Below are 23029 nucleotides of genomic sequence, written 5' to 3'. Positions count from 1 at the left end.
TTAATGCTTGTAGCAACGCAACAAGCACAATCTCCATCACTCTCAGTTTGATAACAAGAAAGGCAGCAAAAAGACACCTAGTCACCTGTTACATTCTGAGTGCTTCTGTCTGGCTCGTTTTTGAGCTTCGCGGGGGTGGTCTGTTTCTTGTCCTGGCTGTTCTGTTTCTCTGCCGTGGCCCTCTTTGCTTCCTGTTTCCTTTTGCGGGCAGATTTGACGGGCTCTGCCAGCAGGCGCACCTCCCTGGGAAAGGCGGACAGGACTTGTAGAGCTCCCGTCTCCATTTTGGCCTGCTGGGCCTCCACGCTGCCGAACTCATCGGTCTCAGAGATCTTGTACAAGGGCAGCACGTGCAGCTGCTCGTCTTCTGGTGTGTTCCTCACGGCGCGGTTGTCCTCCTTCGTTAAAGTGCATACCTGTTCAAAAACAGGGGGGAAAACTTGGCTTACAGACAGACACAAGTACAAAATTGAAACGTACATGGATAAAAAATATGTGCGTTAAATTATTGCTTTCCCTACAAGTGAGAAAATACTGAGATACGTACTACAGTGCTTCCATTGTTCATGTTGTGTGTGTCTTTATGGGCATGAGCGCAGAAGTCAACACACGCTGTGACACCTGAGAACGGCTTGCCTTCTTTCAGACCGAGACGGCAGTCAATGCCCATGTGTTCCTGTACAACCTTCAGACACAAAAACACAAGTGGTTCAGATAGTTTGCATATGTATTTTGGGGATCATACTGAAAAGTCATCAGGAAATAGACTACAGTTACTGCCACAAAATACACCACACTGTAATTATAGTATCCAATATTGGTGCTGCACCTGGTTCTGAAAGGCCTCTGGAGCAAGTTTCTTGTACACAGGAGCCAGGTCTGATGCTAAACTCTGAAGATTGCTCTCCAGCTTTCCTTCCTGCACAAAGAAAAAGTCAGAGCAGAATGAAAATCACCTTTAAAACAGGGCATCCTGTGCAGCTTCAGCAAACACATCTGAGAATTAATGTGCCCTTTGACACACTCATTTTCATTAAAGACCACATCCTCGCAACACAGTATTTACTGTAGAATCCCAAAACTGAAACTATTTGTATTAATTAGATAAGTTTGCAAAGCTGAATGGTTTGAATGGTTTCAAATTCCAGAGGAGTCTCTCCTCCAAAGAAATGCTAAAAAGCCCTAATATTTCTTTAATTGTCCTCTCACAGGAAGCTCACAAAAACACCAAGCATTACTGTTTTAAAAGTGGGAGGTTTTCTCCAGCCCAGGTACATTCTTTTTGTTTTACTGAAAATACACAATGTATATGAAATAAAGCACGGTAAACAAGACTTTCTTTTTACTTTGTCTGAGCCAGAGCACAATTAAACCCTTTCACAAAAACTAGTTTTTATTTTAAAAATGTTGAAAAAGAATATACTGTACATTTTACTTTCATTTCAGAGTTTCAGACCACTGAAAATACATAAAACAGTTGCAGCTCACCTCTGCAGGGTCGTCTCCCAAGAGCCTGAACTTGCGAGGGAACTTGCTGCGGGCAAACTTGCAGCCGTTGAAGTACATACTCCACGAGCAGCCAAAGGAGAAAGACGTCCCACAGGTCTCAGGGTCCAGTCCTTGACAAGCACAGGTTCGACTGAATTGAAAAATAAATACATTTCAAAAATACAACTTTCACAAATCACATTTCAAATAATCAATATTACATCCTTTCTGTGGAACAGGTGGGTGTGAAGACAGACTGCAAACACACAATCTCTTTACTCCAGTAACTGACGAGGCAGAAATAAAGTATTTTAGAAGATATTGCTAGTAAAATTAAGTAATCCACTGCAACACAAGTAGATAAATTAGGTCATCGGGAGCACAATTTGTACTTTAACTCTGTCTTTCAACCAAGAATGTTTGATTTATGTATCGTTTAATGTCGTGGGGTCTGGTGCACTGGGCTGCTGGGTCCCTGGGTGTTCATATGACAAACAAGCTGTACTCACTCTTCGTTGAGGGCACATCTGCGGCTGGTGGGGGAGCCGTACTTGCACAAAGTCTCGGTGAGCTCCTGGTAGAGAGTGTCAGCCACCAGGCGTGGGATGCCCTCCCAGGCCAGGATCAGGATGACAACCACGGCGTTCTGGCAGTGGTGCCCGGCCCGCTTCCTCACCAGACACAGCAGCTTCTCCTCCTCACTGCCACGCCGGATCACCTGCCCGACAGCAGCACCCATATCACAATGCTAGTCCCACAAACTAGTCCCACTATTTCCAGCAACTGTTTTGTACAACACACACTTTACAATGGTGACACAAGACAACAAGTGATGTCAGCAGATTTGCAAATTGTTGATGCCAATTCACAAGATTGTTAAATACATGGCTGTGATCCCAGAGACGGCAACGTGGGCTCTGTCATTTCTGCGATAGGGTGGTGATGGGATTGTATTGTAACATTTTAACATTTGTTTCCTATAACAGCCTATATCTGTAGTGAAATAAAAAAATTGAATGTAACACATGATAAACATATGAATTTTGGTTTTCCTTATTACACAGAAGGAGAGTAGGTAGAACATGGCTTACATTCCATTTTATTTAAGATATAGTGAGAGTTTAGATGTACCACTGCAATGATCATCACATATGCCAGTTTGTCCTGTGCCAATAAGCAGCTAGACTTATTGGCAGCAGTTTTTCTAGGAGGATTTTAATTCAGATGAGAATTCAAAGGGGGATATTTTGGATTTCTGAAAATAATCTCTCCTATACCGAATATAATATGCACAGCTATCCAGACCAAAACACTGACAACCATTGACCTCAAGGCAATAAAGCTGTTGATTTCAGGGCTAGCACAACGTGTCAGTGAACATCTGATTTATACTGTCACTTACCCATTTTGCGATTGGACATCCCTGGGAGCTCTTTCCCTCCTTCCCAGTGTAAATCACCACTTCAACCCGGACCGCTTTCCCTTTCTCCCCATACCTGCGTCACCATGGGAACAAATAAAACGTGAGACACCAGACTACAACAGATTAACTCAGTACAGGACAGAGAGACCTACAGAAATCAACCTGAAGTTGGAAAGACAAAACATGTTACATATAAAATCATAAAACAGATTTAATAGTACATTTCTATTAATAATATTAATACTGGCTAAGGCACCAGTAGTGATAGTAGATGTACTTGATGTACTAAGATGTGGTAGAAATATCCTGTACAATTTTACTAATATTTATGGATGAAAACAGATTGTCTTTTTATATACTTTTTATACATATATTATTGTATCTTCCTTAAGAAAATCATTACGTTACTAATTAAAAACAAAAGTACAGATCTACAAGCTGAACATTTAAAACAGACTGTTGTTTCACTTGCATTTTATTAACAAGCGTATTTCCATCAATAGGTCAGCAACATGGCCACTAAGAAAACACCTTTGGGTTTCCTCTGCATACATTGTTCACATGTCAAAAAACAAAAACAAAAAAACACAAAAAACAACACCAGGAGGCTCAAGTGAGCAAATCTGAATTTAAATAAACCAGTTTCTACACAATATTCTCCATTGACTCCACAGCATGGAAAATATGCAGAGATCCCACCACCTGTTTTCAAAATAACTGAATGTAAGCTGTGGTTCAAAGGCTAGCAGGCTCCATTCACATCAGCTTTACAAAAACACACCTGCTTCACAGAGGTCATACAGAGATCAGTGAACCTTTCCCATATCTAATATGGAGCCACAGGAAAATGAACTGCTCTTAACCCAGAAACTCTTACTTTCAGAACATGTATTTTATTGATCTAAATCAGTTGGCTAGTCATGGATGTCTAGCACTTGTTTCCATTTCTGGCTCCTGATGGAAATGTATTATTAAGGAATTAAGTATAGGCTCTATATTTAGCAAGGCTTAAAATTAAGAAAAATAATGTCACGTTGCTATACATTTCTACATAAATATTGTTCTTATAAATTAAATTACTTTTCTCATGAACTGTAGTTCTTTCAAAAGCAAGGATGAAATATACTAGGGCATTGAAAGCATATTTGCCAGACTTAACAATATTAACATGAAAGCTGGTGAAAAATGGATGTGCTACTCTGGATAAGAAAATAAAAAGCATCCTGCTATCTTAAATCTCCTTGGAATTTTTTTCCCTCCTCAAGCATATTCTGCAATTAATAGTTAGATTTACCTTATTATGTTGTTTATACACAAAACAAATAATGATATTGCATACAATTAGAAATATTATTTATCATGTGAAAATTATGACTCATTTGATTAACTTTGAGTGGGCAATAGTAATTGTGAATTACAGATAGGAAATTATACATACAAAAATAAATAAAAAATAAACAGCTTTACTTGTCAGTTTCCTCATTTGTTATTTTTCTTTTGTTCTTTGTACATATTTTCACATCCTGTGGCTCAGTTTGTAAAGGAAGCCATTAGAACCTCCACATTTCAAGTTGCATGATGCTGGGAGACAGTGTGACATTAAGTGTTGGTCCAATCTGCCATGCAGTGTCCATGGTGAAATCGAGGGTAAAACACTCAATTTAAAAAAAATAACAATTTACTATTTTCCTAAGAAAACAAGAAGAGACAAATTCTCCAAGCAGCTTTTTCTAATTTACATTAAAAAAAAAAATCATATGGGCCTAAATAATTTTATCATATCAATGACAAAAATCCTGTCCTACCTGTTTTCCATCAATTCCCTCACCGCAGCAACACTTGGTCCAGACCCAAGGTGTGTGTAATATGGTCCTTCCTCTTTCTCTATAATTTGTTCTGTAGAGAGAAATGGGTACATTTAATAGTCTTTCTCCACACATATATAAAATCAATATATTTTTAAAACTCTGGTCAACAGCAACAAAACCTCAAAATAGTTTTAAGCCTTCTGCTCTTGAGTCTGAGTTGTATTACGTTCCGCTGTGTCCTCCTGCAAAACGTATTTATACTATGACTGCAGGTTACATAAAACCTTTTCCTTATTGCTTTCTAATGTCAAGATTTGAATTCAAGACATATCAGACGTTGCCCATATCAATTTTGGTGGAGTCAACTTACCCACACAGTCACAAGTAGGGAAATCACATCCTTTTTTAGGAGGTGTGTTGATTAAGTTTTTTGTTGGGGTATCCAGAAACTTAAGAGGAGAATCCAGAAAGCTATTCAGCGTGTTTTTGGCAGGAGTTGACCCCCCGTGGAGGTCGGGTTCAACTCCAGGACAGTTCAGATTTGATGTGGAAAGGACAGTAACAGAACCAGACGTTTCTACTTTGATACGTTGCTCAGTTGTTATGGAGGGCAGTACTTGACCTCCTAAAAAGCTGTTGACAATAGATTTGTCAAGACTGCCTGGAGATTCATGCCTGTATTTTGAGTCTTGGATTTGGAATTTGACATTGGCAGAGTCTGCCTGTGAAGTAGCACCATGCTGCTGCCCATATGAACATTGAGATACCTGAGTATTTGAGTCACATTCTGTTTTTGGCCCTGGAGAAGCTTCTAGGTGTTCATTTTTCTGTTTTAAAAGTCTCTCAGAATCCCAAACAGCGTGAAGTTCAGACGAATGATTTGAAGGCAGAAGCCCAGAGTTTCTAACAATATTGACATCTCCAAGTTCTGAAACAGACTGATGGTGTAAATGCTCAGACTTCACACAATTGTTGGAGTTGCTGGGGTAAAAATGTGTGTGTTTTTCCTGAGATACCTTTGCTAGGCAACTTTTCAGGTCTATCTGAGCCCGTGGAAGAAACAGGGGAGATTTGTGGTGCTGAACTGTTGGTCTCTGTGGGAGCACCTTCTGGACTTTGGTTCTGTTGGGTGGCTTGGTGTTTGGACCCCTTTTGGGTAAAAGGTCTACATGATTCTGTTGCGCTTGCCCCCCAAAGTGGTGTGCATTGTTATCTACAAGGTTTTGCAATTGGGCCTTCTTAGATGTCCTCTGTTTAAAAGGGGGCGTTCTGCTTTTTTTTACTGGAGTCTTTTTCAGGTTTTGAAGCTGTGACTGATGACTGTTTGTAATTATGTGAACTGGGATTCCTAGGGGAGCATTCCTGTCTGGTTGTTGATACTGATGAATAGCAGGAGCTTCATCAGCTTTTAAGGGATCCAATTGGCCCTTCTTGTGAGTTGATTCAATTATGAAAGCCAGCTGGGCTAACTGAGAGGCCACATCTTCTTCATCCTTGTTCCTCACCCTTTTACTAAGCGGCAAAGTGCCTTTGAAATGAGGGGCTTCCTTCTGTCCTTCAAAAACAGTGCCTCTTCGGTCTAGTCCCTGTGTTTGAAATTGCTTGTATTCACTTTTACTATTGAAGCCTCTCTCAGCGTCGTAACATTGTTTTTCACAGTTGACACAGGCTGGGATTTTATCTGCTGCTGAACTGGCTTCTAAGAGATCCTGTAAGGAAAGCTTGCCGGTTGAAGATAAGCGATGAGAACTGTGGCCAGTGCTGCTTCGTGTATCCAGTGGAGTCTGGATGGGGGAGTTCTCATGCAGCACTGGGCAGATAACAGGGTATTCCCTTAGGACAGAATCTGATGCCAGTTTATTGTCTTTTGGAAGTTCACTTTTGTATGAAACTAAACCTGGAGATGCATGTTCCTCCGGGCTCTCATTGGTTCCAATGGTTTGTGAGAGGGTTTTCAAAGGAGTTACTGCAAGTTGAGTCAAGGCGTCTATAGCTATAGCCTGCTCAATGCTGATGTTTTTTTTCTCAACTAATGATAGCAGGCTTGGCTGAGACAGCACCAAAGAGTTTTCACCAAAGGAATTGTTCGTGTTTGCAAGACTTTTAGCACCATTATTAGGGTAAACATCATCTACAGTGTCCTCCAGTTCATTTTTGCAAGTGTCAGAACTTATGAGTGGTCCATGAAGACCATCGCCTACTACCTGATTTTCAGATATCGAGTAGCAAACTACTGCCGCCAAAGTGGTTAATGCATCCTCATATTCACCACCGCTTTCATACTGGGCCAAGCTGGATTGATGACAAATCCTCATGCAGGACTCTTCCAGCTTAATTTTTTTAAGGGGCACAACACTTTCTGCGAGTTCCTCAGCTTTGGATTTGGAGGCATTTCTGGACTGTTGTGGGAAAGTTTCTTGGGACTCAGGTAGGAGTAAACCATCAACTGGGTTTACTCCATTGTGCTTCCAGTTTTCAGGAACTTCCCTGGCCACATATACATTGCCATTGACCTGGGGGTCAGAAAGCAGATCCTCACACTCTCTAGCCAATTCCTTCTCTAGAACACAATTGCTATTCTTTGCTTCTTTCACTGCTGGTGGAATGGGGTATATCTGCAAGGTGAGATCCTCCTCTTGCATAGAAAAGGTTTCTTCCATCTGGCTTGCTTTTGTGCCATTTACTGATCTTCCATGCGGTTCAACCTTCAAGTAAAAACAAAACAAACACAAACACTAAACACAAAGAATGCAAAAGACATGAAAGAAGCAACTTTTAAAAATGACATTGTGTAATCAATGTTGCAACATGGAAGGCAAAGGGGAAAACTACACACCTAACAGATTGTTACACAACAGGAAGATACTTACTTACAGTCCAAAAAGCTATATAGTATTAGCAGCAACAAAATGAGTCTAATCATGTAATAGAAATACATTACAAATACCCTAAAAAGTTGGTCACTTTAAGGGGATACTTTTCTTTGCTGTTTTATGTATTTTTTTGTTTGTTTGTTTGTTTGATGAGGTGCATGAGCAGAGTACATTTGATTTATTATAAGTTTCATGTACTCACATTTTTTAATAAACAGTACAATATTTTAATATGTAGGGAAACAGATGTGGTTGTTTTCAGCACAAATGAAAACACACAAAGGATGTCCCCAACCAAACATGAATATATGTACACACCTAAACAGCACATCAATAATGTACTTTGCTTTGCTATCAATTAAAAAGATCAAATTGATTATTTCCTTATGCATACCATAAATAAAGCTTATTTATTTATGTATTTATTTATTTATCATTTTAAACAATTTTGAGCTTTTTAAGTCTATGACTAATATTTTTAAGAGAGCAACTTTTTTGTGAAGCAGGGATTTCACAGTTGCTACTCGAATGTTATGTTATATGCTCCACATTTGCCAGCATAAATAATTTCTGATACATTTCTAATAATAATAATAAATGGCATTCATTCTCAAGAAATTAGCAATCTAGCTATTCCTAGTTTCACTCTTCTCATACTTTAGCACACAACACATTTAAAAAAAATGTTTTTTAAAAATGTATAATACCATTATTACATACACTCACCTAAAGAATTATTAGGAACACCATACTAATACTGTGTTTGACCCCCTTTCGCCTTCAGAACTGCCTTAATTCTACGTGGCATTGATTCAACAAGGTTGCAGTTGATGGAGATTTGTGGGATGCACATCCAGGGCACGAAGCTCCCGTTCCACCACATCCCAAAGATGCTCTATTGGGTTGAGATCTGGTGACTGTGGGGGCCAGTTTAGTACAGTGAACTCATTGTCATGTTCAAGAAACCAATTTGAAATGATTCGACCTTTGTGACATGGTGCATTATCCTGCTGGAAGTAGCCATCAGAGGATGGGTACATGGTGGTCATAAAGGGATGGACATGGTCAGAAACAATGCTCAGGTAGGCCGTGGCATTTAAACGATGCCCAATTGGCACTAAGGGGCCTAAAGTGTGCCAAGAAAACATCCCCCACACCATTACACCACCACCACCAGCCTGCACAGTGGTAACAAGGCATGATGGATCCATGTTCTCATTCTGTTTACGCCAAATTCTGACTCTACCATCTGAATGTCTCAACAGAAATCGAGACTCATCAGACCAGGCAACATTTTTCCAGTCTTCAACTGTCCAATTTTGGTGAGCTTGTGCAAATTGTAGCCTCTTTTTCCTATTTGTAGTGGAGATGAGTGGTACCCGGTGGGGTCTTCTGCTGTTGTAGCCCATCTGCCTCAAGGTTGTACGTGTTGTGGCTTCACAAATGCTTTGCTGCATACCTCGGTTGTAACGAGTGGTTATTTCAGTCAAAGTTGCTCTTCTATCAGCTTGAATCAGTCGGCCCATTCTCCTCTGACCTCTAGCATCAACAAGGCATTTTCGCCCACAGGACTGCCGCATACTGGATGTTTTTCCCTTTTCACACCATTCTTTGTAAACCCTAGAAATGGTTGTGCGTGAAAATCCCAGTAACTGAGCAGATTGTGAAATACTCAGACCGGCCCGTCTGGCACCAACAACCATGCCACGCTCAAAATTGCTTAAATCACCTTTCTTTCCCATTCAGACATTCAGTTTGGAGTTCAGGAGATTGTCTTGACCAGGACCACACCCCTAAATGCATTGAAGCAACTGCCATGTGATTGGTTGGTTAGATAATTGCATTAATGAGAAATTGAACAGGTGTTCCTAATAATCCTTTAGGTGAGTGTATGTGTTCAGCTAAGTAAGAAACAGCTCCCAACCTTGCATGTCTTTTACTACAGTACATCAACCAGAATAAAATGATGTATCTGTCTAAAAAGTATATTTAATAGTATGTTGTAATAATCTATATTTACAAGGCATTTCTAAAGCGTTTCCAAACAAGATCAATAAAATGGTGACTTCTACAGCAGACTTAATTCCCAAGATGCTTAAGTTATAGAAGCAGAAGTAGACAGATATGCCACAGACCTTACAGACATTACACTCACAGATAATAATAGGGAGCAGGTAATGAAACAGGTTATACAGTATAATACAATATAACTACATCTATACATCAGCAGTGAAACTCTGTAATTACACACTGTTTTATTGTGGCTTGCTTCACATTAGAATAGCTATATCCCTGTGGAAAATATGTAAACAGCATTACCAGCTATTCATGTATTTGCTATTTACCCCAGGGTGATACAGTTGAAGCTATAAATCCACAAATACCACTTTGACTCATGTACTCCAGAGCACACATCTGCTCTTTTATACATCTGACAGAACACAGCATACATTTGTATTAAATTAAAAAGCATTGAGATTCTTTATAATTATGAAGGAGAGTGAAGTTTTACTAAACCAAATACTAACATTACACTTAGTTATTCATTTCAGTATATGGAAATGTGACAACAACAATCAATACCATGACAATATCTTGGGTGAAATGGAAAGTGAACTTTCCTCCACTTGATTGTATCAATTGTATCAAAATGGCTCAGCCAAAAGATTAACTTCAGTAAATATTTGGGTTTGTTAAGCATGGTATTGAACAAGCAGCCTCACACTTTTCACTCAGTGAACAACTCGTGTGGTTGGCATATTTATGCTGTTCACATTAAAACCACTGGGATTTGAATGGCTAGCAAGCACCAATGAGCTGCTGATTCTACTGAATCATCAAGCAGATCAATCAGAACAGATTCGCAGGTCCAGATCATATGAGACATTTATTTATTTTAGCCAAAAAGCAAGGATGAAGGATGGAAACAAAAGCGATACAGGTGGAAGAAATTAAAATAGTAGAGAAAAAAACTTTAAAAGTACTTATATTAACTACCTGTCTGTACAAAAACCGAAGCACAGTACATATGCAGGGAACAATAATACATCTTGCATACTTTCAATAAACTCCCAAAACATTTCTCAGTGTCAGTCTCTTTCTCTTAGCATTTGCACACCTCAGTATTTCAAACGGCAAATGCAATGCTTTTCTCCCTCTGTCCCTGAATATTTAAATGAATTATCTTTCTGTGTATTGTTCCCCTCTCTCTTGCTTTTGTTTTTGTCTTTACAAAATGTTCTTACATACTTCAAAGAATGAACATTGCATGAACTACTTACTACCATATTGTGGTGTTGTGCTTTAAAAAGAAGAGAGAGAAAAAAAAAAAACTTCCTTCCTATGCAAGTGCATTTCTCTGAAGTCTTGTGAGTATTCTTTTCATTCACAGAGCTTACCTTTCCTGTTTTAGCTCTGAACTGTTCTGAACCAAACAAAACAGCAACTGAACAGAAAATCAAACCAGAGAACATCTCTAATAACACTATAATGTGTATAACTATATTCTACACAAATTACATTGCACTTACTGCAATAACAGCAGGTGCTTTTACATCTAACTGTTTAACATCATAAAGCACTGTATAAACGCTGCTCATAATACAGACATTCAATTTAGTATCCATTACCTTGGAAACTCGCTTTTTATTCTGTGGTTTGGCTGTATCCTTGCACCCCACCTGCAACAAGACATCAGAACACATTAAGGGTGCTGTCTCAGATTATAAAATAAAAACAAAATAAAAAAATAAAATAAAATACTAAAAAAGGGCTTCAACCCCCTTAATCTAGGCATGTATAAAATAACTGCTGGCTTACCTTTTTTCTGCCCAAAACGTGACCCTCAATTATGGGTAACATATCCTATAAGGTAGCCATCTTGCTTCCTTCAGCTTCAAAAGAATAACTGGCTACAGTACCTCATTCTTCAGAGAGCCTTTGGTATCATTATCATAGCGCTGGAAAGCAGTTGCTGGCTGCTGGTGCTGCAGACGTGCTGGGCATGCCTTTTCGCAAAAGCAGCCAAGGCCAAATCAGCCAATAGCGTGGGGAGTTTAGCGGCTTGTAAATTATCTTCCATGCTTAGACCCTCCTAAACAAAGGATCCCCTATGTGGGTTTTACTCTACAACTACGCACAGGAGAGAGATACAATCTGTGTCATGGACGTTTCACAAGACTGGACTGGAGCTGACACCAGCACATGGACACAGTGCTGGACTAAAAATACAGACTCAGAAATCCTGTCTGAGTTTTTTTGGTGTCTATTTTCAAACTGATCTCTTTCTAAAGTCGTGCAGAGAAATACAATCATTCAACTTACTGTCTGTCCTTGTTCTCCAGACAAGCAGAGATGTTTTTAGTGTTAAAAATATTCATAAAACCCAGATTTAATTATTTACACAACAGCAGAGAGATGCCTGTGTAACTTTAGGAAAACTTAAGTCCTTTATAATGTATGTACAAATTGTTTTTAAAAAGTATTTTTCAGGAGGAGTAAGGTACACTACTTTTACTTTTAATTAAGATATTGATAGATTTACATTGTTTTTCACTTTTGAAGATTACTATACAGTATATATATATAGAGATACAAAATTGTATATCATACACATATTATACAAACTTACAAACATAGATGTTAAATATAATTAAAACATGATTTATCCATATGCATTATGGACTAATGTGAATGTTAAACAATCTAGTAACCATGGAAATGTTAAACTACACATTCATCATGCAAGGTTGAATTCCTCTTTAACAAATGTACATTTCAGCATTTGAAATACACTCTCTCTTCAGTGCCCATTAAGTACACCCTCACTTCTTAGGTCATGAAATCTACATTGGGATCCGCTGACCTGCGTAAACTTGACCCGAGTGAACTAATGTTCAAGAGGTCTTCAAATTCAAATTACCACATCCTGAGAGAAACATTTACATTGTCTTCAACAAAATCCAATTCAGTCTTTCTGTATTGTTGAAACAATAAGGTAGGCCCTCTTCAAAACACTTGACCTTGTGAGTTATTTAAGGATTGATTGAGCATTCATATAGCATAGGCTTTGGAAAAGCAAGAAGTAATTTGTTTCTTTAATAAAAAATTGAATGCGCTCTGGTACAATCTCAATATAAATAAACATAAGAAATCAATATTATTTTTACTGAAAACAAACACCTTAGGTAGTATTTATCAGTTCACACTCATGAAGTCATCAGCTTAGTAATTATTTGGGATGGAATTATTTCATATATCTTTAGGATACCTGTATATTGCAGGCAGGAACACACAAAATAAGATTAACATTTCTCATAAAGCTTCTAATATCTGACCGTACGGTGATGGGAAAATCTGATCAAGTTGTTGGCACTAATCAGTGATAGATTTCAATACAGTCACAGAGGACGAGAAACCTCAACATTTTATCATAACACTTACTTGTGAATCTTACTGTGTTAAATGTTACCTCTCATAAACTTCTGCACTCCTGTCAAAATCTGTGATGAAATATAAGTGTCACCTATCGTGGACGAGGAGGACAGCTGCTGAAACTGTCGTTAGCAGATTTTACTCACTGAACACAGCGGACAACTTTGACGTCTGCTTCAGTGCTCTTTTGGAAACGATCAGAAACAGCTGTTCATGCCATGGAATAACAAATAAACTGCTTACCTCCAGCTAGAAGTTCGACTGATTAACTTGCTAATTTCAATCATTCCCTTTTTCTTCTGTGATTACATAAAAAACTAAGTGACTGCAGTGGTTCAAACTTTCCCTGTAAAACTCTTTCTCTGTTTATGGAAGAGGTGGGTATGAAATCATGAGGGCTTCACAGAGCCACTCTCTCTTCCCTGGCAGACTGTTAACCCACTCCTAGTTGCTGCTGAAACTATGGGTTTGAAACTACACAAAACACCATCTTCTTAAGAATAAAATACTAAACAAGCACAATGCCTGGAGCTGTATGCATTGCTGCATGCTTTAAGATAAAGTTAAACATGTGGTGGCGAAGGTCACGTAAGGACAGCAGTTTGCTACCTCCATCTGTCAGCATGTCTGATTCCACGTTACCGCTGGTTTCAAACTCTGTTACGCACTCCAGCAGCCAGACAGCTCTTCTATCACAAGCAATAAAACTTGTGGCAAAAGCAAGATTCGCAGCAACCCGCATGACAACCAACAACAACAAAAACAATTACAGTTCTTTTCTATTTTTTCTGTAATGTAAGTCATGTATTTTGCTTATTTAGATTCAATCACAGTCTTGCCACTTCTGTCTTGAGGAATACTAACTGTAACTCTGAAGTAACCCTTTAGGATGCTACAGTAGTAAGAAAAGTGTGAAGGAGTTATAAGGTCAGAAGTTATGCAGATAAAAGCAATGCAATTTACCTGAAGCTCTTATTTCAGTAGTCAAAGCATCGTCCGCATTTCCAGGATAGTTTCACAAATTGAAAGTTTTGAAAGCATACAACCATATCATATTCTGCTGTCATGCAGATCAAGATACTTACTTTTAAGAAGGTGAAAATGCTGTCAAGGCTGGTTTAGAGTTGTCTATCTACGTGCAGCTAGTTAAAGATTATGGGTGTGTCTTATTCATGCTCAACTGGCCGAGCCAGCTGCTTGTAAACAGGGAGGAAGCCCTTCATAAGACTGGATACATGATCTTATTCTGACAACAGTGTTCTGTCAACATGTAGGGAAGTATTCAGGGGAATCTAGCTGTAGCTGTAAGGATTTACTGCAATAGACTTCATTTCTCTGATTTAACTTCAATTTCCATTCTCGTTTTGCATTTGGATACTATACCTTACAACATATATGGTAATTTAACTCAGTTTAAAAACACTGCTTTGAGAGTGTTGGTTAAGGTTATGTTGTAGATGCCTTTATACCGGATGATTTACATGTTTTTCAAGCACTAATTTAAGCCAATAACTAATAATAATAAGAGGGGGCAGAGAAATCAAACATTATGGAAGTACCAGTTTTAACTCCATTCAGGCATCTCTGATTTAGGGCTGCAATACAAATGTGACTTAATTTAAAGAAAAAAGAAAATCCTACGTAAACCCCAGTCGGTGTACTAAACAGGGCTTAATACAATCTGCTGGGGCTCAGCCAAGAAAAAGCAATACGCTTCTCATGTAGGAACTGCCAAGCACCCTCCTGGCACACTGACAGCCCAGACAGCATTTACATGGTTAACCGTCAGCTGTGTATATTTGGCTCGTCTCCCCTCCTCCCCTCCCCCTCTCCAGCTCACTCAGCCCCTACGTAGAAACAGCCCTTAAGACCCCCCCCAGCGTCTGCCAACTCAGGCGCTGAAATCACGACCTCTGTTCACACGCGCACTCCCCCGCACACACGCACTCAATCGCCTGCTCCTGTTGCCACACAGGTTCTCGCAGGTGCGGTACAAGATTTACCGACACAACTGGTTAGGAGGGACGGCACGATTCTCCCTGCACAGACTTTAAATCCTGACAAAGGCAACATGCCACTGAACCTTCAATTTACCTAGCCTTGAGTTTGCATGCAGGCAACTTTGTATGGTCAAGGTAGAAATCAACATGCCGCAGCATTCTCCTGTGCTTTGTATCAACAGCTCTTGAACAGGGGGGGCAGCAGACCTCAGACTGAAAACAAAGGACTCGTGAAACATGCCTTACTCTTTTTACAGCTCTACTAAAAGTAAAGTCTAATATAAAAATCGCAATTATTATACCAGTTTTAAATTATAATAATAATATCAAATAATGAATCCCTCAGTTACAGAATAATATATAATCAGCAAATCTCTTCTTCTCAAGGTGTAAGATACCTAAACTACATTTGGATATAGTAGCTATAGTATTTGACTTAACATGTAGACAGTTATGATGAAGAGGAGTTTAATTGTTATATTATTATTTGTGTTTGGTTAGGTGTACAACGTTTATCCATCACAAAACAGGATGCCTTTTCAAACACTTTTTCTAAATCAAAAGCGTAGTAAATACATAAGGTAATAAAACAAAACCATTGATTTTTGTATTAACGCAAAAGCTGTACACCCCACTATTTATGCAAAAGCTTTGCCAAAAACTTACAAAATAATACAATACCTTTCAACCGATGATACAGAGTAACTAAACTGGTTATTGGACCCATTTGTTTACTGTATCAATTCACTTGTTTTAATTCTGTAACCAGCACCACCAGTTTTGCATGAGCTCAGCGATACTCAAAATAGACAGCTCCTAATGCATTATTAACACGGTAGTCTCACATCAGTGAGGATTTGGCATGTAACAGCAAAGATCTACAGAAAACAGCTCAACCTGAGACGCGGGTTTACTGAGTTTATATGTTCATTTCCAGTAAAGAATTAATGCATCATAACGTTTACAAAGCAATTATAAACCCAGAATCAACTGTATTCCACTTACAAGATGCCTCCTGGAGAAAATACATTGCATTTGTTAATCAAAGATCTCTCTCCTGGCTGTTGGCTTGAGGCTAAAGATCTGCCACATTTCTTTTCCTTTTTCCACAATACAATATTTTGAATGTTTAAAATATTCCACTTGTAGAAAATTGTCCAGTCTTTTACAGAGTGCTCACACCTGTCTTCATTTTTGCACTGGTTTTCTCACCCCATTCCTGAAAGACAAGGTACACCACCAGCACAGCCCATTGTTGACCTTCTTGACTTGATCTTGAGAATGTGATTGACTGAAGAAAGCAAGACTATCACAGGACACAGATCCGTGCTCTACTATCACAGTGCAAAAAAGATGTGCTTGTATCCCTACTCATATCAACAGTTGTTAAGGCCTGGTACACCTCAGCTGGCAACAAGGGTGACTCTGCTGCAAATTCCCCAGACTGCATTTACAGTACAGAAATGGATCTGCACGGAGCAACCATGACGTTTGTAATGAGTACATTTGCATGAGGTGTGTAGACAGGCAGGCAATGTTTTTTTTCCCCCTTTGCTATTTAACTGCCGCCTCCTCTGAAACTGTCCCACCTTATTTGATCTAACAAGATGTCCAGTGGTCATTAGCCAAATTAGGTCTAAACATCACTCATCAGAATATCTTTGAAGTGCTGTATATGTCAACTAACTGGCAGCTTAAGGTGGGGCTGGCAAAGTGAGCAGTTCAGGTGGCCAGAAAAATCCCATCACCAAGAAAGAACATTTTGAACTACACGTGTGATATTTGGACACAGATGTTTCAGCCAGGAATGAAAAAAAATATTCAGACACTAGCCATGTTTTTTAGGGAGTTTTGACAGTCATGGGAAAACATGACTTCAGACCTGGACTCTTCTTTGGTAATCACACACTGTAAATCAAATGCTAAAATACCTCAGAAAAATATAGACCTTAATTTGAAGCAAATGTTTCAGTGAAGAATATGGCAATTTAATTAGTAAGAAACCACACATAATAACCTTGCTCTATTCTTGAGGTTGAAGCTGCAAAAGTAAGTTTGTCCATAAGGCATGACACTCAAGCACAGAGGTATATAATATTAATATTAATGTTAATATTGATAGGTTAACTTTAAAAAAAATGGTTAGTAACAATGAAAACTAGAAACTAAACTAATGTTGCTAGTGTCCATTAAAAAAACAATGGCTTAGTTTCTCTCCTGAAATACATACATTAAAATTCCAAGATCACCCGTACCCAACAGTCAGGCATTTTTCTTTTTTTTTTTTTCCAGCCAACAATAACCACTTTCATGGTCATCTGCAAAGCTGTAGTTCACTTAATTAGGGGCTTCATAACCACTCACATTTCTCATGGTGCATGCAAATTGTTTACTGCGTTTCTGTTATTAAGGAACAGAAGCACCAAACATTTAAACTGTCATTTTGAAAGAGTTTGAAAGTGACAATTTATGACTTAATCGTGTTTTCTTCTTCATAGGAGAAAGCTTTGCCTTAGCCCAATTGTTGAATGATATTGAAGAACTCTTCTGCCACTGCTTTTGATCAGATTATGATCATAAATCAGATTATCAATGATTTACCATATTATGAATTATCCCTTGTAACCTGGTTGATTTTACAGATTATTAAACTCATCCAGTCTACCTAATTATCAGTTTACCTGTCTGAGAACCATCACTGGCACATCGAACCTTCTTCAGAAGATCCTACTACAAATTCTACATCACCCTCTACCCCTTCCCTAAGAGACGTGTTTTGCACACATCCATCGTACAATACCAGGAATTATTCTCCTGCTAAAGTTTTTATAAATCATTAATAAGCAATATCATCCCATAATGAAATGTTCCTGTTGTTTAAGTGAATATGAAACTTTCTTTTAAAACAATAAAGGAACATACTAATCCCTGCCATTCATATGCTGAGAGTGGGATAAAACTGTTGCTCATACAGCCTTCTCATTCCAGGGGGTATACACAATTAGCATACAAAATATGTTTATTGAAATATCTTTCAAAAAGTCAAGAAAGCCTACCTTGTCTTACTCATAATTTGAGTGGGCTCTTTAGCGTCCATGCCTCTGGTTCATCCTAAATTCAGTAGTGTTTTTAGACTGGCCTCTCGAACACAAAGCTTCAGGCTTTGTCCTTGACTCTGGCGCACGCCAGGCGTCAGGTGTAAACTGAACCAGGCTGAATGTAGCTGCAAGCGATTGACAGCTTCACCTTTTCTCACAAAAGCAACACAAATACAAACCTCCACAAGCTGTAATATGAGCCAACACGGAGCCAAGACAGGGTTTTCAATATTTACTGTACTGCACTTCTTTTTCAGAAGCTTATGTGTGTATTGTTTCTCAACCAAGCAGGGTAAAACTTGGGGTCCTTTGGAACCCCACACAAAATATCCCCCCCCAAAAATTACAACTTGACAATAAATCTATAAATTGAGTACTTTCTCTTTCACAGAGAGCTAAATGGACCAAAGGGAGCTCAGCTATTAACTGTATAGAATTGCACACCAGTGTAAAATCACAACACAGTCAATACAAGCTAGTCCCGTGCTTTTAGTGTTTGGGGCAGGTTTCTACATTTGTATGTTTTCCCACAATTGATTTGTATACACAACAACCCATCTGCCAATGAAACTAATTTGAAAGGAAAACAAATGAACAATAAAAACAGCAAAATAAACCAGGGAATGGATCCAGTCACTGCCAGGTGAATCATAGCACACTGTGATCATCGACATGTCCCCTCAAAGTAGGGTTTATTTATTTATTTATTAACTCTATGAAACACAGTCCACTCTACCTCCTTGTCTAAAGCTCTCTGCACATCGCACCTTTTCATTGTGGAACCATACAACACATTATAAAAGTAGGTGCCTGCTCAAAGAAGGAAACTTGATACGAGTCTGTTTCGGCTGTCAGCCGTGTGCAGAGTCACTGAGAAGAGGCCGAGCCCAGAGTCAGTGCTGCTGCCTCTGCCAGAACAAGCCACTCCTTCAGCCACTTCTCCCAGCAGCTGGGGCCGAGTCCTGGAGGCCCAGGTTTTCCCAGGAAACAGCTTGCTCAAGTTTATGCAACATAAACTGCTGAGTCAGGAGAAAATAGCAGAATATACAGTATACATAAACAGAGACGATGTGAGGCCACATAGTGCTCAATTGCAGCGGCAAAAGTAATGTTGTTTCCCCTTTGCAAGCTACATTTTTTCTCTTTTTTTAAGAGATCCATTTCAGTTTGCAAATGCACAGGTTCAAAATGAGAGATGGCTGATGAGAACCAGATGTAACTCTAAAGACTGGAGTTCTGAAGGCCAAACTAGAGCCAAATGTGATTTGGTGCATTGGTTTATATGGAAGTATAGTATCACTAAATAATAATCTTTATCTGGTCAAGTTATTAACACCTGTATGCTCATTAGAACTGATACATTAATGTCTAAGTAAATAATGTGTGTGAATGTGTCACACTGTCTTAAATACCATTAAGATGCATCTGTGATAAAACCTTTCAGCTGATAGATAATGCATTTGATTTAAAGAAGAAGAAGGTTTTACTCAATTACAAGACCCGCAGGTAACTGATAATGGAATGTTTGAGGACCTGTAATTTAGCAAGCTTCTCAAAACTACTTGGCCCTGTGCTTAAAATCTTTTTACCTTAATATACAAATATATATATATATATACATATATATTACTTTTTGGCTAAATCCACTTTAATAGTGTAGTAATGCCTTTTACTTTTCCATTTAAATTGAGTTATGAGGACAATTTCTTAACTATCTGATTTATCTTTTATACACCATGGCTTTGCGTGTAGTGTTGTTTTTCACATGAAGTCTACTCAATTATTTGAAATACAATATTCTTGCCTATTTCATATGAAGTATGACGGTTCGTTAAAGCCAGTAGAACAACACCTGTTTCTCCTCTTTTAGCTCACAGTCAGCTTTTCCTGCATTTTATTTCAGGAAAAGTTTACTTCCAAGTGCTCTAACTCTAGAGACTGCACTGCATCGCTCCACACAGTCGGCCTTGTTTTACTTTGCTCTCCTGTACTTGCATCACTACATGTCACAGTAAACCTTTACTGTGACCTTTTACATTTGGAAGTCTCTTATGTACAGTTTTTATATGTATTTGAGGAAGAAAACATTCCTGGCTGAGGCTGCAGGAAAATGGCAAAGCATTTTTAGCAGCTCATAGGCAAACCCCCAAGGAGGAACTGTAAGGTTCATGGGTACAGCCCAACCACTGTGTAAACTAACAGTCACCCAGCCACTACTATGAGCAGCATTTACTGTTTACACTAGACTGAGGTCAAAGGGGTTTATGGATTTCTGCTTTCAGGGAAAAATATATATATATTTGTATCTACTTTCAGACATATTATAAACAATCTTTTATACAGTCCTGTAAAATATGAACAATTTTTTTAAAACAGCTGTTGCACAAAAAACAATTTTCTTAAAGTCCTTTATTGAATTTTCTAATAATACAGTACGGTATTTGTGAGTACATTTTTTTTCTTGGAAACAACCCACGTTCTGTACAACTGCCAACTTATCATGGGAGGGTAGTATCTGCAACAGCAATGGTCACTGGTGAATACCATATGATGCTCCTATTCACAGCACTCCTGTATGTCCTCTGCACTCCACGTCATTTGATGCAGTCCTTCAAAAGCAGCCTTTACTGGAACAGTTCATTAGCACATCAAAAAGCAATCTGTGCAGATTTGTTTTTTTTAATCCTTCAGAACACAATCACTATTACAACAAGAATGAAATAATTCATAAGGAAACAGTAAATGACATAAACTGTTACAATTACTCTTGTGTCCTTTGAGATCCAGGCTGAAGTCTGAGTTTTATATTTTTAATTTATTTTGTATTCCTTATCAGGACTGTGATGTCACATATTTGTTCAGCTGTCCTGATTTTTTAAAGGAGGAATAGCAGCAATGGAATATGACAAAAAGCATTTTCCATGTCAATTGTTTGAAGTGTAGGTACTGTATGAAATAAACCAATCCAGATTCAAGTAACGTTTGCAAAAACAGTAACTCTGATAGCGTAAAGTGTGTGGTAAAATGTAAAATGTAAAAAAGAATGCCTCCAAAACACCTTTTAAAAAGTAAACTAAGCTACTTTCTATGCACAGCAAGTTGTTACTGATATCAAATAAAGGTGTCGAAAATTTTATGCCAAAAACTTTGGAAATGATTCAGTGCGACTCATCATTTCAGAAGAGTCACGTCACGCAGTGTGCCGAGTGTCCTAATCATTTCTCTGACTTTTCACGATTCTCATATTTGTATTGCCTCTTCCTCCTACTGTGCTGCAAAGTTTCACTCCTCACAGCATCGCTGGCCTTGCCCTCCTGTGTACCTCTATCCTCTGTATTCATCCTACTCAGAGACACAGCTTTGTTAAAACATGTAGTGATTCTTAAAGGCTGAAGGTCCTTTCTTTAAACACATTCCAAAAGCACAGCCTACCAGCTATAGCACAGTATGATTCTCCTAAAGAAACAGCAGCAGAAGAAATCATACTTATTTGGTCTTTTTAAGTCTTATCCAAAGTTCCTTGAATATTTACAAGAAAACAATGTAATACACCATGTTTACAACATTATACAATACCAAATATCAAAAGTGCTCATGTAGGGAAGAGTAGTACTTAAGATTAATGAAATTAAAATGTCTGGAAAGAATGAATAGTGTTGATCAGTTCAATCGAAGCTCATTCAGTGAAAGACAACTGCTTGAATCTGTATTGACTGCCCTACATAGGAGGTCATAAGAGGTCATGCAGTTTTTTTCAGAGCTTGACATGTGCCTTTTACACAAACCAATATGTTAGCTGTGAACTCGGTTTAAAAATGAAAATGTTGACGCAGAAATGTATTACCACCACAGGTAAAGCAACACTGAATAAACATGACCTTCAGACATGTAGCGCTTACACTGTGATTGTGATGAAGTCCTTATTCTTTAATGCAAAGATAAGTCTATTTTGGCATCCCACACCCTTCAGTGGTCTTGGATGTATACCCTACAACCTGGAATAATAGATTCAGCCCCACTTACCAAATAAATCTATGCAGTAGCCTGGGAAAGGTGAAGACAATATTTTCACACTCATCGATCTGAGACCATAACACAACCATTTAGGTTGTCTGTGCCAGAGGGGTACAGACACAGTTATCACACACAACAGACTTGTAAGAGGGATCACTGGTGTGAGGATATGAGGCTCCTACAGCCAGCCCTTTTAGCAGCTCAGCCTGGTCTGCTCCACCCACTGGGACCTCTTGGTCAAAGTCAGCTAGAGTCATAGCCTAGGTAACAGGTCAACTCCAAGCTATAAGAGCTATAGGACCTCCTGCATCCTTACCAGAATCTAGGGTCTGCCCTGCAAAGCCTCAAATGCAACCATTCATTACTTACACAAAGAACTCAACCCTTTCAACAACTGTTAGGCTTCCCACATGATGCAGTCTACACTGTAACCATTAATCATTTTGTAATGTGGATGAAGAGTGGCAGTGATGGAAAAAGACAAATGTCCTGCTCCTGAGACAGCCAGGGTCTCCTTAAGAGCCAATTAAGTCCACAGTATGACACAAAGCAGACATCTGGCATCTAACCATGAGTCAGAGCAGAGGAACACAGACCGGCTAATAAACACACAGGCACTGCAGCTCAAACAGGGTGCCCACCAGTAATAAACTGGGCTGGTTAATGAAGTTGGAAGTGTGTCACTTCACTTTCTGTAGAAACACATGACATACAATTTTTGGTTACCTATGGTACTGTGAGCATATTGTCTTTCTGTGATTTTACTTTGGTCATATCTGGCATAAAGGTGAGCAAAAGAAATAAGTTAACACTGTCATAGGTTTGGATTGATTTCCAAGAACTGGCATGCAAGCGCCTAGGAAACATGAACACTGCAGGGACTCTAGTAGAA

General features: G+C 38.7%; 1 protein-coding gene across 2 annotated transcripts in view; it reads right to left on the bottom strand.

Annotated features, from left to right (window-relative positions):
• tet1 (tet methylcytosine dioxygenase 1) overlaps positions 1–23029 on the bottom strand; it is a 38603-nt gene that overhangs the window by 7980 nt on the left and 7594 nt on the right. The window contains exons 1-10 of one of the 2 annotated variants that reach the window (XM_066692757.1): positions 11412–11698; positions 11222–11272; positions 5090–7424; positions 4717–4807; positions 2891–2984; positions 1998–2206; positions 1489–1639; positions 830–919; positions 548–685; positions 86–416 (exon numbers count right to left, since the gene is read on the bottom strand). In XM_066692757.1, coding sequence (XP_066548854.1) covers positions 86–416; positions 548–685; positions 830–919; positions 1489–1639; positions 1998–2206; positions 2891–2984; positions 4717–4807; positions 5090–7424; positions 11222–11272; positions 11412–11453 — 3532 coding nt within the window. In that variant the 5' untranslated portion in view covers positions 11454–11698. Of the gene's footprint in view, positions 1–85; positions 417–547; positions 686–829; positions 920–1488; positions 1640–1997; positions 2207–2890; positions 2985–4716; positions 4808–5089; positions 7425–11221; positions 11273–11411; positions 11699–23029 lie in introns of those variants that run through there. The other variant, XM_066692756.1, reaches the window with a different exon arrangement.

The sequence above is a fragment of the Amia ocellicauda genome, chromosome 20 (genome assembly GCF_036373705.1).
Source record: "Amia ocellicauda isolate fAmiCal2 chromosome 20, fAmiCal2.hap1, whole genome shotgun sequence".
Lineage (NCBI taxonomy): Eukaryota > Metazoa > Chordata > Actinopteri > Amiiformes > Amiidae > Amia > Amia ocellicauda.
This window is presented reverse-complemented; position numbering and strand designations above follow the sequence as displayed.